The sequence below is a fragment of the Cyanistes caeruleus genome, chromosome 27 (assembly GCF_971803275.1).
Source record: "Cyanistes caeruleus chromosome 27, bCyaCae1.hap1.1, whole genome shotgun sequence".
NCBI classification, from domain to species: domain Eukaryota; kingdom Metazoa; phylum Chordata; class Aves; order Passeriformes; family Paridae; genus Cyanistes; species Cyanistes caeruleus.
This window is the reverse complement of record NC_141727.1, coordinates 2,514,339-2,532,193: the sequence shown is the minus strand read 5'-3', so window position 1 is coordinate 2,532,193 and position 17,855 is coordinate 2,514,339. Positions and strand designations below refer to the sequence as shown.

The 17,855-nt window shown below is 39.7% G+C and overlaps 1 protein-coding gene and 1 long non-coding RNA gene across 4 annotated transcripts in view; one reads left to right on the top strand and one right to left on the bottom strand.

Annotated features, from left to right (window-relative positions):
* The window catches only part of LOC111939939 (uncharacterized), a 49,628-nt gene extending 35,835 nt beyond the window's left edge, over positions 1–13,793 (top strand). Inside the window, exons 3-4 of one of the 3 annotated variants that reach the window (XR_015279452.1) lie at positions 2,501–2,665; positions 7,571–13,793. This is a non-coding gene — a long non-coding RNA (uncharacterized LOC111939939). Of the gene's footprint in view, positions 1–2,500; positions 7,003–7,570 lie in introns of those variants that run through there. The other 2 variants (XR_015279453.1, XR_015279451.1) reach the window with 2 other exon arrangements.
* Positions 10,334–16,743, bottom strand: SOST (sclerostin). The gene is made up of 2 exons (XM_023942501.2): positions 13,846–16,743; positions 10,334–10,755 (listed from the first exon to the last, which is right to left on the bottom strand). The coding sequence occupies exons 1-2, from the start codon at positions 14,063–14,065 to the stop codon at positions 10,334–10,336; spliced, it is 642 nt and encodes a 213-aa protein (XP_023798269.1). The 5' UTR covers positions 14,066–16,743.
* Positions 16,744–17,855: the final 1,112 nt, after the last annotated feature.

Below are 17,855 nucleotides of genomic sequence, written 5' to 3'. Positions count from 1 at the left end.
TACTAAATAGATTGTTACCTACTGTGTGCAGAACAAAGAGAAAGAGCTAGAAAATGAAATGTATTACATATATTCTCCTCTGATTATTGTAATGATTTTTATTATGTGCCAAGGATTAGAAAATAATCATTAAGGACTGATATTGCAGTAAAAGGATTATTTCTCACAGTAATCTGTGGGGTCTTTGTGTCTTGAGCACATATTCATTAATTTATCAGAGTCTAAAAAATGCACACAAATTGGTCTTCCTGTGCCTTAAAGCATTAAGTTTTCAGGATAAATAATAGGTTTGGAGAAAACACCCAAATCCTCCATTTGCTATCTCTAAAATGAACACAAGAAATATAGAATATAGGTAAAAGAAGGGTTTGCCTGTCCTCCTTCTGTCTGCAATAGAGTCACTGTATGTGTCAGGGAAAAAAGGGAGAGTCCTATGCTTCTGCCACTGAAGCATACAGAGGACAGTAAAATTTACTGACATATTTTGGAAGAAGAAATGGATTATTTGAAATGAAGGGTGGATTGTTCTCTATAAAGTAATATGAAGAAATGTGGGGTTTTTTTTCTTTCTTTTGTTTTTTAAAAAGAATACCTAAGTTCCAGTCATGAGTCTAAGGCAACTCTTTTTTTCCATTTCACTCAGATGTGATTTTTGATCTTGAAAGGCCTTAATAATACAGTGAGGAATGCAGTTCAGAGATAGGCTGTAGAAGTGAGTGGATTCTGAATGGCTTAATAAATAATTAAATTACAATTATTAACAAAAATACTTGCCATTGTAGGAAAAGAGACTGAGGATGTCCATAAATTCCCTTCACCAGACTTGCATAATTTATGTTGACAAAAGAAGGCTCATAATAATTTGTCCTCATGGCTGTAAAATATGACATGATAATTCTTCCTATTTCAGTAAGAACAATCTACCATGCAGACAGCACAGAATAGAACATTTGTATCATAGTAACTCAAACTGCCAATTTAAGTTAGACAAATGAAAAAAAATAGGCCCCAGCCCACACACTGTGGCCTGGCACAGAGCAGCATCCAAAGATGAATGCAGATGATGAGATTAATTTGTTGGGTCCTTACTTATCACCTAGAGCCTGAGGCTTCGTATATTCTGAGGTAATTTCCTGATGCATGCCCAACGTGCTATTTCAGCTTGGCTCCAGCCAAACAGAGCAATTTACTGCAGCCAGAAGGGGCCAGAATTACCACATCTCTCATTATTAAAATGCACTCACAGTTCAGCTCTTTGACACCTGAGCCTTAGGTCTGCCATGGGCTTCCGCTCAGGCTGCCACGTGAAAGGTCTCTTTCCTTTGGTCCATCTCATGCCTGTTGCTTTTTGTCCCTGGGACATTTTATACAAGAGGATCTCACAAGCTCTGGTGCACTGTTTTCTTGTTTGCACTTATCTGTGTGTTGATGTTTGTGCATGACTTCTCTTCATGAAATTTGAAAGAGATATTTCCCAGTGCTGCAGCAGCTCTCCTGCACGTAGGGTCAGTCTAAGGGACAGAGCTGGGACACCTTACAGGGTCACACTGCCATATGCCACAATTGTCTTAACTGCTTTCCTGATCAAAGTGTGCCCTGAATCATCCTGGTGGCTTCAACAAATACCTTAGAGAGCTGCAGATTAATATGATTCTTTAAAGGTAGCCAGCAGCCTTTCTCTGCCTGGGAGGTTCTGGCAGTCCCTGCAGGAGTCCATCCCTTCCTGCTGCCCTTCAAGGGCCACGCATGAGGCAGCTCCATCCGTCAGCCAGAACACAGAGATGCTCCATCATTTGTCTTGGACAGACACAGGGAGCTCTGCCTGCAATCACAATCTGACATGAAAATTTCTCACAATTCAGTGTATTGTACAGAGTAAATAGAGTTCAGTTTGGGGTTTTTTTTTAAACTTAAATAATTTAAATAATAATATCTGTGGGCTCCTGTTTTCCTGTGTGCCGTCCCTGGCATGCTGTGTCCCTGACGAAAGAGTACGTCTAATAAACTTTTTATTTTTATTTACCAAAAGTGGATTGTGTTTGGAAGTGTCTCTATCACACTACCTCTTTCATTTCAGTTGGAATTGTTTTTTCTTGCAAATTGCTATTAAGAATCAAAGCATTCATAGAGAGGAAGATTTTTAGGCTTTGCTGTTGGAAACAAAATATTGCATAGTACCCAGAGCCATTCTGAGTGTTCCTACATGCTGCATGTGATTCCAAAGAAAGATGAGCAATTTACTTACACTGGACTAATTAGTATTTAGCTTTGTAATATGAAAATAAGAAATTGCTCTGATGACCTTTGAAGTCAGTGAAAAAGCTTATTTTGACATCATGATCTGACTGCAGTGTTTCCACATTTCTCATGGAAGAATGTTACTTGTTGTACATTTAAAATATAGTGGTAAATGTTTTCTGGTGAACTCAATAATTTAATTCTCCCCAGCAATATTGCTGGTTGATTATCCACCAGACTTGCATGTGCTTTTGTTTTACAGGACATAAATAGCTGCCCAGTCCTGGGAGCAAGATAAGATGCAATTCTTTGAACTGCAGGAAGGACAACACGAGTGAGTGACAGCAGCAAACCCGTGAGACTGGGGGAGACAACTTTAATTTATTTGTACAGCATGCACATGGAAGGGTCCTTCCCTCCTGTTTGGGTAATGATAAATGACAAGATGTCGACAGTTATTAATTAAACTGCCTGGCATAGCAATGTACATGATGATAAGACCTAAGAAATGTGTAGCATTCCTCCTACCCCATCATGAGAATGAGGCCCCTCCACTGTTCTCTGGCACAGCAGAGATTAGACTAAAGCATCAATATTCCACTACAAGCTGGCTACCTAGTAACTGCCTGAACACAGGGCCCTAAAAATTGAAATTCTCCCTCATGTGATGTGTAGTAATTAAACTTCAGCATTCTTTCTGCAGGAAATGTTTCTCCTGTGTTGTTCCCACAGATTGTGCTACAACAACAATTTTAGCCCCATGAACTATTAACCAATTATGAAGGGATTTTCTCAGTCTGCTTTAACTGAGGATCAAAGACAAAACCCAATTTCTTTTCTTGCCAGTTATTGTAATTTAAGATGCAAAACCAAGCATGCACAGGACTCAAGGCTTTAGTCAGTCAAACAAAATGGACTTTGTAACTCAGATCCATTTAAACTTTTCTGATTTGCCTTGCTAATATTCCACCTGCTTTTCTTCCTTAACAAATACATTGCCACACAATTGCAATACATTTATTCTATTCTACTTCCATTTATTTCTTTCACATCCATATCTTTTATGTATGTGCTACTTGGAGCTAAGTGTGTCTGTATACTGCCCAGTAACTCAGAGTGAAATTTTTAAAAATTAACTAATTTTAAATTGCCATGGGCTGCAGATATGAAGAATCCTTCTGTTATTACTGCTAAATGTTTTTATTCTGGCTGATTTGTATGGCTTTTTTGGCCTTTCTTACATAGAAGATCTTTTTTTAAACTACAGAAATGCAATCTGGGTGATTGTCCTTTAAATACTGTCTTAGGAGCCAGATATCAAAAATCAGTACAGCTCCACAGAAACCCATATCAGTTACAGTTATCTCTTGGGCATGACTTTCCTCTTAGTTAGGTTTTTGGGTTTTTTTTTTTTTGTTTTTTTTTAAAAAGTTTTATGGATCAGCCTTTCACCAGACTTGTGTGTGATGTCTCCCTGAAGAGCCAGGTCCAAATAAATTTTGCCATAACTATCATTTCCCTAAAGACCACCCATAAAAAATGTTTGCATGAATGTCCTTTGGCCTGTGCCATTCTATCTACACTCTAAATATATATTAGAATTTATATTTCCACTGTTTGTAAATTCAAGGTCCATTGGCATGTCTATATGTAACACATATTTCAAAATAATAGTGGTGTTTTTCAGTAAATACAGGGTGATGGCACTGCTGACCAGACCAGAATTACAGATTTGAGGGCTGTGTAGCTTAAAAGTAAATTGGATATGGGCTGAGTTTATTGCTCACATGCAAACTGCCGCTCAGACTGTGCTACAAACCAGTTGCACACATCCAATGCCCCCTTTGAGGTTCCAAACCCCCAAAATAATGAAGAACTAGTTAAAATCCTTACAAGTTAGACAGACAACACTCCAAACAGAAGAAAGGGATCTGTCTGAGGGTGTGATGCTTGGATTCTGAAATTATGCCAGTTTTCCCACTAAGGATGTCCTATTCACTTACTTCTATTAGTGGACAATGCTCCATTGAATATTTGCATTTATTAACACTTTTCATTCCACAAAGTCCTGTTGTTCCACTGCAAGTGGAAATTCAATCCTTATGACTGTTTCTGACTTCTCAATGCCATATTAGAGATGTTACTGAAAAGAAACAGTTCTAGAGAAAAGTATCTTTTCCAATTGGCCCATTTTTGACTCCTAGAAGGAGTCTGGACACCTCTCTGATTTGAAGATTAATTTATTTGGAAGCCCATACTAATTGGTGATCAGGCTTAAATACACATATATTTTCACTGGAAGTCTATGGTGTTGTTTGTCCTCTTCCTCCCCTCAATAATTTCCTGATAGCACTACTTTTGTTTCTAGACATGCAGAAATTCAACATGAGTGAGAAGTTTTGGGTTTTGAGCGCTACCCTTAATCTCAAGAACAATTTTAGGAGAAAACTATCACTTTTAAAAGTAACTTCTCCTGCTAATTTGACTAGGGGAAAAAAATAAGGCCCTGCAAATAGCAAAACTCTCCAAATGGGAAAGTAATTACCTTAAATTAAGCCTTATTTCTGGTTATAAAAAAAACCCAACAAAACAAGAAACCAACAACCACCCAATTCTAAAAGCATGTTGGGCAGACTGGAAGCATTAGAGTTAAATACTGGCCAGTTTTTAGTGAAAGGGAAGGAAATAGACGGGAGGAAGGAAGGAAGAAGAGATTAGAGAAATTGAGAGATGTAAATAGTCTCAGAGGAGCCACCGTGTCCCAAAACCTCTCCTAAGGGAAGTTTTTACACCAAAGAATCTGGAGGCCTGAATGCAGAATGACATCACTTATTTATTTAGCCAGAGCTGAGTTGTTTTCTTAATTGAAATAACCTCATGCTGCAAGCATTAAATTGTTGGTGGAGTGATAATGATGTCTGTTTAATTTAGGGGCTTGATAACCATGAAATAAATGCCCTGTTATTCCTTGGTTTGAGAGTATATTTAAATTGCCTGGAAAGACATGAACTAGAAAGCTTGAGCCTTGGGGTTAATGCTCCAAACAGCCTGATGTGGGAGCCTTCAGGGGGGAGATGCATGACTTTGGATTTGTAACTCAGTCAAGGATTTGGGGTTACTCCCCTTTGAGATGAAAATGGTGGTATTACCCTTCTGGACACCATGAACAGACCAATGTGTTCTCAAGTTCATAAGAAGATTCCCAATTTCCATCTAAAGGGCGAGTTCCCAGGTGTCATGACAGGCCCACTGGTATCAGCTGTAATCTGAGTGGCCAATATGGGGCACATCACACACTGCCTCACCTGGGAGGGTTAAAATGGATGTTTATGGCTCCAGAAGAACTTAGAGCAGACTTCCAACACCTAAATAGGGTCTACAGGAAACATGGGCAGCCCTCTTCATCAGGGACTCAGGGGACAGATGGAGGGACAGTGGTTTTAAACTGGAAGAGGGTTAGATTTTAGGAAGAAATTCTTTACTGTGAGGGTGGTGAGGCACTGGAACAGGTTGCCCAGAAAAACTGTGGCTGCCCCATCCCTGGAAGTGTTCAGTTATCTGTACACTGGGATGTGGTAAGGGTGAAGTGTTTTAAAGGTTCTCTTTGTGTTTGTTATGTTGCAGAATTAGCAGGGCATGTGCTGATGAGTTTTACCTCTATTCAGGTTTTACTGATTAGTTTTATTGTCCTCTTTTTATAGTGAGAACTCGTTCTCATAAAAGAACAGTGAAAGCTTTTAGGATTGAAAGAAAGTTCAGGATGCAGCATAAGAAATGGTTTACAGAGACAGAAGAATCAGCATTACTTCCCCCCTTTGCTCTTGAGACACGCTGTGTTTGTTTTACTCTGCCCAGAGTAAAATTCATTTTGGTGAATAATATAAAAAAATGCAGCAAAGCCCCATATTCCCAATTTAGTGAAATGGCAACAAGGCATCATGAGCCTTGTCCATGGAACTCTGCTGCTTGACTCTCTAACATTCAGTGATAAAAACTGTTTCCACAATTCTGGGAAGAAAAATGTCAATCCTTTGAAAAAACTTGGACTTGAATTGTCCTTTGATGGCTCTAGGACTGCAAGGAGAGCAGCTGCACTGTTTTGTGTAACTAAATTACGTTGGCTGCATGTGCTGCAAGTTCTGCAATTTGTGCTGGCTTTATTTTAAATGCTGAGTTATTTTAGAAGTGAACTTCCATTACTGGCCTGTCAAGGGGAGTTCCATTTTATCAAATTTCAGGTTACAGCTGCACAGCATGCTCAATCCAAATTCCAGCTACATATAAATATGTTATATGATAATTTAAGGCTTTCAAGGCTGTTTATTATAGAAAAGTTGTTCTGTGTGCCCATATGCTACACTAATTTGAGTGAAACAAGCTAATTATAAGTTGATGTCATATGGCTAAAAAAATACATGTTTATTCCTTCCGTATTTCACAATGCTGACTTTCTCAACCACACTTGCAGAACACACATGTGATGTGTATTCTGGGCCTAGGACTTCACTGGACAAAGTTATTCTCTTTATTGAGAAATTTCTAATTAAAAAGATGAACCTTGTGCAAAATCTTTGGGGCCTTGTGGGTACCTTCTTCAGCTGGTGGGTTTATTTTTCACTGAATAATAGCAGAATTGTATTTTTGCCAGAAAAAGAAATGAAATAAGCACAGTGACTATTTTAAGCCAGTGAGTGTATTGTAGAGAATGTGCTACAGTCTACACAAATTGTTGGGAATAAAAATGAGCAGAGTGGGAAAGCAGAATTGGAGAAATCATGAATTCTGTCTGAAAAAAGCGATTTGATTGCTTTTCTGTGGTCTGTCCATTATGGCATTGCTAGTTCTGACAGGCAGCTGGCTCCAGCCAAGGGAAGGTAAAAGCAGTGACCTGTTACTGTTTATACCTCAGCAGCACCTAAATGATGCACAGTTGTGCTGTTTTATTGCAAAAATGACAATGCAGACATTGACTCTCGTTTGAAGAATTTATGATTTCAAAGTAAAACTATCTAATGCTTTTGTAGAAGGAGCACACAGCAGGTCACTGTCCATTCTTTGAAAAGAACTGAAAGTATATAATTTTGTGTAAAAGAGAAACTCAAATTTCCTACAGACACTTTCTGAAACCTACAGTTAGGGATGCTACCTCCTCTCAGATTATGCACATCTATATTAGAGGTTAACAAAATAAAGGGTGATTGGGAAAATAAATAAATAAATAAATAAATAAACAATCCCAAATTCTCTGTCTGAAAAGAAGCCACATGGGTGTGGGGGTGGAGGAGAATGTGGCAGTCTACCTCTGAAACATCCCATATTTTGATTTTTCCAGCTGTGAGCAAAACACTATTTCCTATCCCTCTGCTGACAACATAAATTGCAAAAGTGGTGGTTGGAGTGGAGTAAGATTACAGAAGACCAATCATATCTGCAGACTGCTCATATCATCCACTTTTAACCTGTGGTAAAACCAATGAGAAATCACTGCAAACAGGATGGGTGTTGAGAGGAAATACAGCAGTAAAAATGCCCCAGGACTCTTCAGCCACTGGGATTCTTGTAAAAGCGTTTATAACTTGCAAAGAACAAATCCTTACATTGTGAGTCAGAAAAATGCAAGATTCTGAGTGGCAGGTTAACAGCAGTGCTAATTAACATTGGCACTTTTGGTAGACAAGAACTGTATGGGACAACATGTTTTTTGGGCTAAAAGGACCTCTTTTAGGTGAGATATTTGGGAGAAAAACATTACTGGTACACCTGAAGCAGGCCTGATGCTTCTAAGTTGCCTGAAACCCAGGATGAAGACTGAGATGAAATGAAGCAAGTCTCTTTCACTGGCTAATCACAATCAATATTTAAAAAACAATATTTCATTGACTTTAGATGCTTGAGAAACTGTGGAACAGCTTTCCAGAGAACTGAACTGCTTTTCTCACTTCAGCAGGGCTTGCAGGTGCTCAAACTGAATTCTGAAAATTAAACCCCAAGTGTCAAATTCATGAAGCCAAAGATAAGTCTGGAAAATGTTGTTGCAGTTGTGAAATGGTTTATTTTGGGTTTTTATCTGATGTATCAAGTCATCGTAAGGAAAGGACAACTTAAATACTGGTTGACTTGAAAAAGCTGCTCACCTTTACATCTGTACTGAAAGTCCTGCATGCTGTGTGCAGCCCAAGCTCAGTTTTCTCTGACTTTATTGGAAAATGTTTCTTAAAGACTAAATGAAAATGAGCATAGGTCTACAATACTGAACTGTAAAAAAATTTTACTGTTGCTTAGCAGCACTTGCAAGGGGATTCCACACTTACTTTAATATTTTTTTTTTTAATTAAAAAAATCTGAAGCAATCAGATTTCAATCAAGAACTCTTGATTGAGAGTTCACAGATTTATTGTTTTCTTTGGTGGCTTTATCTGGTTGTGATCATGCAAATCAGGAAATGTTCAGGGGGAGCAGAAATGAGAATACAGAAATAATTCTGAGCTACTCATCTGCCCAGGAAGACCTTTTCCATGAGGCAGGGAGTTCCAGGGTGGAGTTTCTTTAGGGATGTGTAGGTTGTTAGAATTAAGGACCTTAACACTTCTGATCACAGAAACTGGACTTGACTGTAAATCCCTGTAAATCCCTGGCTTTGCAGGAAATCAGCTTTATAGTGTAGCTGAAAATCAATGAGTCTTTCTATAATTAATCATTATTTCTACTTTATTAACAGTGTATTTAAAATTAAAAATAACAGACAAATATTTTAAAAGCAGTATTACTTCTCATTCTCTACAAGTTAAAACATTGCATAAATAATTTCTGGGAAAAAAAAATAAATACGTAATTCATTCTCTGAAATGATACCTTTTCTCTCTAGATTCTGGTCCCACATAAAATAACTGAAAAATCTATCAACATTGCAAATTTCCACAGTTTATATTATTTCAGCATAAATTCTACAAGACATATGCAGTATGTGACAATTCACTTTCTAACAGTATTCTTTAATGTAAAAACACAAACATTAGTCTGAGTGTTGAGAAGCTAAGCAAAGGAAAGTCGCTGCCAAACTAAAGACTTATCAAAGCTGCATATCCTAAAGACTTTTCTAGAGGAATTAATGACTCAGCAGAGGCTCACTTTTAATGCAGAACCACCACCTTTCTCACAGAGCTTGGCTTGCACAGTTGTTGTGCTACAGAGTGTGTGGCCAGATAACCCAAACTACAGACTAGAAAATGTAAATGGACGTATCTAAGCTGATATTAAAGTCAAATGTGTTCTAGGAAATAAGGAATAATCAGTATCTTCTATGTTAAACTAGGTATAATGTTAGCTGTTTACAGGACAATCATCAGAGAGGTTATCTAGCTTGAGAGGAGCATCTTTTTCATAAATCTGCTCCACTTAGAAGAATTTATTGAATTGCTCAAACAAAGCATTGTTCCTAAATCAATACGGTTTTACTTGCCAAATCTCAGTTTTGAATTTGTCGACCCCATAATCTTTTAATTAAAAGTATGAAATAGATTTGTCACACTTTTACTTCTGTTTTGAGAACACTAGTGTCATATTTTGATTTCTGTGTTCGAGAGGAAACACCTGGCGCACGAGGACATCTGATAGTGTGTTAATTTTCCAACAATTTGATTTAATTCACCATAACCTGAAATCCCTGCTACCCCTAACTTTCTACGGCTCCTTTGGAGAGTGCTAACTCTCCTGGTGTTTCCCTAATTGTCCTGCATCGTTGTCTGGGAAAGGAATCTCAATATTCTTTTCACATAAAGTGAGTGGAGGGGTTTCTAGCAAAGCGTGATTGTCACCACAACAGCTTCACTTTGCCTTCCTACTCGTACAGGACACACAAACTCCAAGGACCTCCAAGGGGCACCTGCAGCTCCCTCCAGCTCGCTTTCTGTCATCCTCTTATCAGATCATAAATGCTATAATCTGATAGATTTTTGCCTATGTGAGCCTTTGACCCAGCTTAGCAGAAGGAATTGGAACCTACTGCAGTCAGAACATCGTGCTGTGGCCTCTGAGTGCCTTTTGATGGTTCAGAAAACATCCAGAGCTGCTAGTCCGTGTCACCCAGAGCCACCTCCTAATAAGCATTTTCCAGCTCGTGCTGGTTGGATTTGCCGCTCCTGGCTCTGGAGAGATGGGGCTTCTTGTTCTTCTGGGGCCGGGGGGTTTCCTTGCCGAAGTCCTTGAGCTCGGACTGGTTGTGGTAGCGAGTGTAGCGCTTGCACTTGCAGGACGTGGCTGCTCGGAATTTGTAAGTCCGAGTCTCCTGCTGGGGACAGGCCATGAGGATGCGCTGGGTGCGGGTGTGAGCGGGGATGCAGCGATAATCCAGGGAGCTGTGCCTCCACCACTTGGCCCTGCCGATGGAGTTGGGCAGGAGGTGCGAGGGCTCGCACTGGCCCGAGCACAGCAACTCCTTGACCGGCTTCAGGCTGCGGCATGGTCCGTCTGTCACATAGCGCGTGGTGCGCATCTCCCTGCAGCTGAACTCGGAGGCATCTGTGGACAGGGAACACATTAACTGCTGTTAATTCCTCCATTCCTGTTAATTCCTTCATTCCTGCCTGCCTTCTGGGCCAGCTTTGAGAAAGCAGCCACCAAACCCCCCACACCCCGGTTCCCTGCGCTGTCGGTGGGAAGGAGGAAAGGCTTGGGGGAATAAAGGTGTTTTTAAGAATTTATTTTACTTCTCATTATCCTCCTCTGATTTTGTTAGTAATAAAGTCACTTTGTACCTCTGAGCCAAGCCTGTTTTACCCTTGGAGTGTTTTTCTCCTGGTTCTTAGTTCATAAACCGCCAAGGGGTATCTCCAGCTCAGTTTATCTCATTCTCTTATCAGACCATATATGCTATAATCTGATTGATTATTTTTTGTTAATTTTTCTCTCCTCTGCCCAGCTGGGGCAGGGAACAGTTGAGTGAGTGGCTTTCATGGGTGCCTGGTGTTGTGCCAGTGTCAAACCACGACAGTTCCTGTAGCAGATCTCTCTCTGAATGTCTTGAACAGAAGGTTTTCAAGAGAAATACCTCAAAAGGCTCACTCATGCAGCTCCTGACTATTCAGCTACTCCAGTTGTAGGACCCTTGAATAACAATGTACAATCTGGTGAATAAAATCCACCAGGTACATTTCATGTCAGTGCTGTGCAGGGGGGAAATGGAGCTTCTGGAGTTCAGCCCCAGCAGCAGCTGGGAATATTTGACAATATTCTGGCTTAATTTACCTGTGGGCAACACCTTGCCCCACTGCTCTAGTTTAATTCTATTGACTTTAGATGTTTAATTCAGATTTAAATTCTTCTGCAACAACAAAAGTGTTCCTTAAGTGATTTTTAGCTTGCATAATGTGTTCCAGATTAAAGAAATCACAGGTAATAACAGCACTAAGGAATTCCCACCATTCAAGCACCAGCTTTTCCAAATTTCCTACTCTCTGTGGTAATTCCACATGTCCCACATATCCCCCTCAGAGAGCTAGAGGCATCTTCTGGCTATGAGGAACCTTACAGATTTTTTCCTCTCCTTTTTCTCAATGGATAACTAGAGGCAAATGAAGCATTAGAAAATGTAAAATTTCTTAGCATTAAGTACTTAGAAACTTTCCAGTTGTAGGAACTTTTCCCAGAAGTGTCTCTTTTCCCAAATGACATCTTTGGTTAATTGACTTGTTGGGAAGACACAAAATTTGATTTTTAAGTGTTTATCAAATAACTTCATCTAGATAAATACATTAATGTTATTCTCTTAGTCAAAAGGGCACTTTTAACTCATGAACAGAACTTGTGGTAAAAGCCTTCAGAGGTCAGCTCACAGAGAAGGCTGTGTCTGTTAGGCCCATTCTCCCCACTGTGTATAAGGTTTAGTTCAGCAAAAGAGAATTCTGACCCTGAATCTTTAATGACAGAACAGTATTTGTACAGATACTTCAATTTTTGGTTTTCCTGTGAAGTACAGAAACATGATTTTCAGTGCTCACATTTATATTTGTCAAAGTATGCATATATTTTTCAAAGCACAGCTAACAAGATTTCATTTTTTAAAAGTCTGAAGTTCTGCATTAATGAAATTAAGCAACCTTTGTCAGCCGTGACAAAAATCCTGTCAACTGAATTCCATGTGCACTTTAGTGTAACACTAAGTTCCCTAAGCATCTAAGAAAATGATGTCTGTCTGTAAATAAAAAGATGTGTTGGATAAGATGTATTGTACCTCTATAATGCTCAGACAGTTAAATATCCAGGCACTTGCTGGTGATATATACAGGTGATATTATGTGCATTTATGTCCTGCTCTGTAAATGTACAGGTGCAAAATCACCCATAGTCTGGTGCAAATGTTCCAGAAATGTCTGGCCACTTTGGATCATAATTTTGATTCCTTAAAGATGCCTAAACAAGTATGCAAGACCATTGTGTATTTTAAACAACTACCCAGTCTCCTTCAGCCTTTGATTTCTTAAGTTAATGTGTTTTCCACTTTGAAAAATATGCACAAATCAGTGGGGCAGGTTCCCAGCTGATGTCAGAGCAGTAAGAGGCTAAAAAAGGAAGGTATTCACATGTGCCAAAAAACCCAACCTGCTCTGACCTGGTGGTTGCTGGGGCTGCCTGGGAGGAACAGAGTGCTTCCCCTCTGTTTAGGAATTTAAGGACCTTTTAAAATCCTTTAAGAACCTTAAAATAATTTAAGAATCTTTTAAGATCACACTCTCAAAGGCATTAACTTTTTTTCCTTTCTTTTAAAATATTGTTAACCCTATGGTTTTAAATGCCTTAATGACAGCAGCAGCAGAAATTCACAATTGCCTTCCAGTTGTCCCTAGGAAAAGCAGGCTGGCTAAGATCTGCAGTGCACAACAGTGGAAATTCTAAATTTGATCTGTGGCTGTGTTGCTCTGTGCTTTATGCTGTGTGTCTGCAGGACCAAGCTTGCCCTGTTTTCCAGTGGAAAACTTTTTTAAAGCTACCTTTGTCTGGTGTTAGCCTTCCATCTTCTGTGTTCTCAAAAGGCTGGTGTCTTGCATCACTGTTAAATTTAGATATTTGGTCAAGTGCAGTGGTAATGTATCTTGAAGCATTTTTGGCTGCTGGAACCTGACTGAAGATCTGTCTGTCAGCAAAGGGCAGTGTACATCACACTTCTCTCATTTAGCTGAACACAACCTCAATGTGCCAATTTTGATGTGTGAGCTTAGTCACAACTGGTGTGGATGTTTCTAAATATTATGAATTTATATTATTGTCTTCATTGTCAACCCATTCCCCCATCCTAATAGTAAAGAGGGAAAGATAACTTGTGGTATTTCCTCAGAAAACACAGAGCAGTGTTAAGTAATATCTACTACAGGTTTTATGTATTGGAGTCATCTGCAGAGAGCAGCTGGGCAGAGAGATGATGTTTGCATCAGTAAACTCCAACTTTTTTTTTCTTATGTTTATATTCAAATTTCTTCAACAGTAGATGTAAATCCCTATCACTTAAGGCAGTTGGGCCACACCTAAAAGTGTTAATAAACAAATATATATGAAAACAAGCATTATTTTATAAATTGTTATGATCCAAAATGGTAATAATGATATTTTTCTTACCGTTCAGCTCTGGAGCTTGTTGTATGTGTCTTCCTCCATGTTTTGCCTGATTCATTGTGTTGTTGTTGCTGAAAGTCGGCTCCATCGGGGTTTCTGTATTTTCAGTGATCTCAGGAATGATTTCTGTAGCATCATTTTTAAACATCTGCCACCCTTGCACAGACTGAAATGTGATTTGTGTCACGACACAGACAGCGCACACAGCCCAAGAGATCTGCATGGTGGCAGCTCACAAACCAGCTTTTCAGCACCCTGACACTCTCAGATCCCAGGCAAAGGCACATTATTCCCCTTTTTAAAATCCCTTTTAGAACCAAGCCAGCCAATGACTATACAAAGTGGGAAGGGCCAGACAACTCATTCATCTCAGCTTTTGTCAGTGTGAAATAAAATGGGTGTGTGGGGGTGGGTTAGTGACAATATTCTACAACTTTTATACAAAAAACCTCTCATCTCTACCTAATTTTTGAGCCTGGCAACAAATGGTGATAGACAAGACAACAATGAATTGCAACCTGACAAGCCTTTCTGCAGTTTTTTCCTAACAATTGTGATTAAAACCTGCTTCTGCCTCCATCCATATTTGAAACTTTGGCTGTTGTGTTTTCCAAAGGTTTTTCAGACTTTTTACATTGTTGTTATTCCTCTTCTCTTTGCTGTATAAAGTAAATAAATCTAGAAACTGTAGCTCAGTAGTTCAGTCTCTGCAGGGCAATGATTAGGGTTAGGGTAGCTTTTTATCTCCCCTTTCCAAAACGAAGAGCTCTACATTTTGTTTCTCAAATATACTGGAAGAAGTAGGGAAGAGCTTCATTTCAATATGAGAAGTCATTGTGTTTACTTTTCCTTAAAAATAGTTTGCTTGGAATATGTTTTTAGGTTAAACAGCCAGAATGTTGTACATCATAATTTTTGATGTGCTCTTTCTTTCTTTTTAACTCTTTGGAAAACCCACCTAACACATGTTTGCATTTGCTTTTAATTCATTGCAAACTACTGTTTCTGCTGCCATTCTGTGAAGTGTTGAATACAGGACATTTGCTCATTTCAAACACAAGAACTTGGCCAGACTGATTTCCAGCCATGACATAACCAACAAAAAGAGAAAAATGATGACTTTAGGTCTAGGGCATTTATGCCTAAGATGTATTAATGCATCATGTTTCAAAATCTCATCTGTGGTATTTTTCCTTCCAAAACCAAGATGATAGTGGTGAAAATATCAGAATTTCTGTATCTCAAAGTCACATACACTTTCAAGTGATTTGCAAATGATGTTAGGCTAAATTCCTTAATCAGAAAGCATCTCAGCCTTTAGGAAGGTTAAGATACCACACTGAGCTTGTCACAGCTCCTGCAAACAAAACATTTTCTTAAAGCAGCACAGGGACACATGTGTCACTGCCATGCTTGTCACAGACTTCCTCATGAAAATATTTCCTGTAGAAGAGATCTAAAAATGATTCAGTCTGACTTTCTCCTATGACTGTAAGACTCAGAATGGTTTCCATTCCATTCTGGCATGGAATGGGTACAGAAAAGAGGTGTCACCAAATTTAATGTTTAGGTGTGGTGTCCCTTGGTGTGCCCTGGATGCTGAACAGCAGCAATGACCTGGTGACATTTCACCCCTTCATCCCCACACACACTGATACACCCAGCAGGGCACCGTGGTGCTGAGTGAGCTTCAGCACAGCTGCTCTCTGCAATGCTCCTTTCCTGAAACACTGCTGTCTGAAATGTATTTTAAGGTGCTTTCCTTCCTAGTCTTTTGCTCATCCAAAAATTAGAAATTAGCATTGTCAGAAGTGCTCTCCTTTCCAAATAATCCAAGGAATGTCTAAAAGAAATCAATTGTTTCATACTACAGTGTGCCCTTGCTGTCAGTTCACCTTCCTCCTTTCCTCCAGCCCACACCTTAGGCATCCAACCATCCCAGAAATTACTCTGTTTTTATGGAGGAATACAGCATACTACTTTCTTTCCACAAGACTTTTTCTCCTCAGTCAGGATATATTCTTAATGCATTCTTTAATACAGGCTGTTGTCAAATCATTTGCCTCCAATATGCTGATTATTTTTTCTCTATCATCATCATCATCATCATCATCATTAGTGGCACTGATTATCCTTCATTAGCTTCCTCCTTTTGTCAGAGCAGTTAATGATGGTCTCACAAACACAGGAAACCAAACTTCCAGCCATTGCAAATGTTCTTCTAAGCATAATTTTGCTTACCTACATGTAGTAAATGTATTTTTGGCTTAGAGTCGTGGAGGACTTGAAGGACCAGGAACTAAACAAAATTTTGGTGTTATTTTTGTCAGATAGGAATACCACGATGTGTGGGTGTTCTCCAATAGAGCCCTTGGCCAAAGTGACATCAGAGCTTGTGGCAGCTCAGAGTACAGCTGAAAAGCAGAGCAGGAGAGTAGAGAAAAGCTGAGTGCTGGTAATCAATTAATCCTTGCTACCTCTTTACCCCCCTATTTAAATGCCTTCAGAATTGTATGTATCCAAATTGTATGTATTCAAAACTCAGTTTCTGTTATTTTCTTTTCATGTAATATCTGCCTAAAGAATATTTCCAGAAGCTCCCATTGTCAGTGTGGGCCTACTGGGGAGAACCTCGTTTAGAGTGATCAACTGTCACATAAAACATAAAAATCTCCTTGATGTTGCTTCTCTCAAGTACATAAACAATCAATCCCTTGTATTAATTGTTTTAACATTTATCTGTATAACCCACTTGGAGAAATAACACCAAAACAATTTCTGAATGAAAAAACCAGAAGCTATATTTAGCCTGTGGCTTAAAATTTCTGTCCATAAACTGGGAGGCAGCCTAATAGATGCCAGGAATGAACCCAAATCTCAGACATTCAGATTCCTTAACTACAAAAACATTCTTTCACACATTGTAGCTGCTTGCCTGCTCACAGTCCTTTCTGCAGCAAAGCAGACATGGTCTGTGCTGCAGTCTTCCTAAAAAATTAGATTTTTGTACTGTTAATGAAGCACAGGAAAAAACCAAAAAGAGTTATCAAGGATAGAGTGTTCTCAGAATGAACCCTCACTACCAGGGTGGGACTGATACCCCTTATATGCAGAGCTGAGCTGCTCTTCCCTTCTCTGAGCTGAAAAATTTCATCCTCAGCCACGTGTTGTGGTTTGCCCACAGCCAGGAGCCAAATCCACTGGGACTGGGGACAGAATCCCAAGGGTAAAAGCTCATGGGATGAGATAAAGACATTCCAATAGGAAAAGCAAAAGCCACACATGCAAGCAAAGCAGAGAGGAGTGAATTCCTCCTGTGGGCAGTCGTTGTGTTCAGCCACCTCTGGGAGAGCAGGACCCACCCTGTGGAGCTGGTACTGGGGAGGAATAACACCACCACCCCAGGCTGTACATGCTGAGCATGGTGCCAAATGGTCTGGAAGATCCATTTGGTCCCTTGGGTACAGCTGTCTCAAGGTGTCTCCCCCATTTTCCCACCCCCAGCCCCTCCCCAGCAGAAAAGGTCTCAGCTCTATGTCAGCCCTACTCAGCAGTAACAAAAACATCTCTGGAAGGTCATTACTGTGCTCAGAACAAACACAAAACACCCTGGGAATAAAGTTAACCCTACCTCAGCCCAACCCAGTGCTCTAAGAAGGAATCAGAGACATCAGGGGAGCAGGTTCAAGGAGTTAATTGGCATCTTGTACTTAGCCTTTGCTAATGAATCCATTGCTGCTGCTTCCTGAACTCAGGCATCTGAGCAGCTGAAATGCTGCCACTGCAACACTACAATGCAAGGAGATAAACTAAACCAGTTTCTGAAATCTGTTGTCACTTCCAGCTTCAGGTGCTCACTCTGCCCACACCTGGGCCAAAGGGGTCTGCTCAGCATCCAAGCCCGAAGCTGTACAGGTGCAGCTGTGGACAATCCCTCAAACTTCACACGCTGCCCAGGAATTGTTTTTGACACAATTTTGCTTCTTAAACAGCTGTTTGTTTGTTTCTTTCTT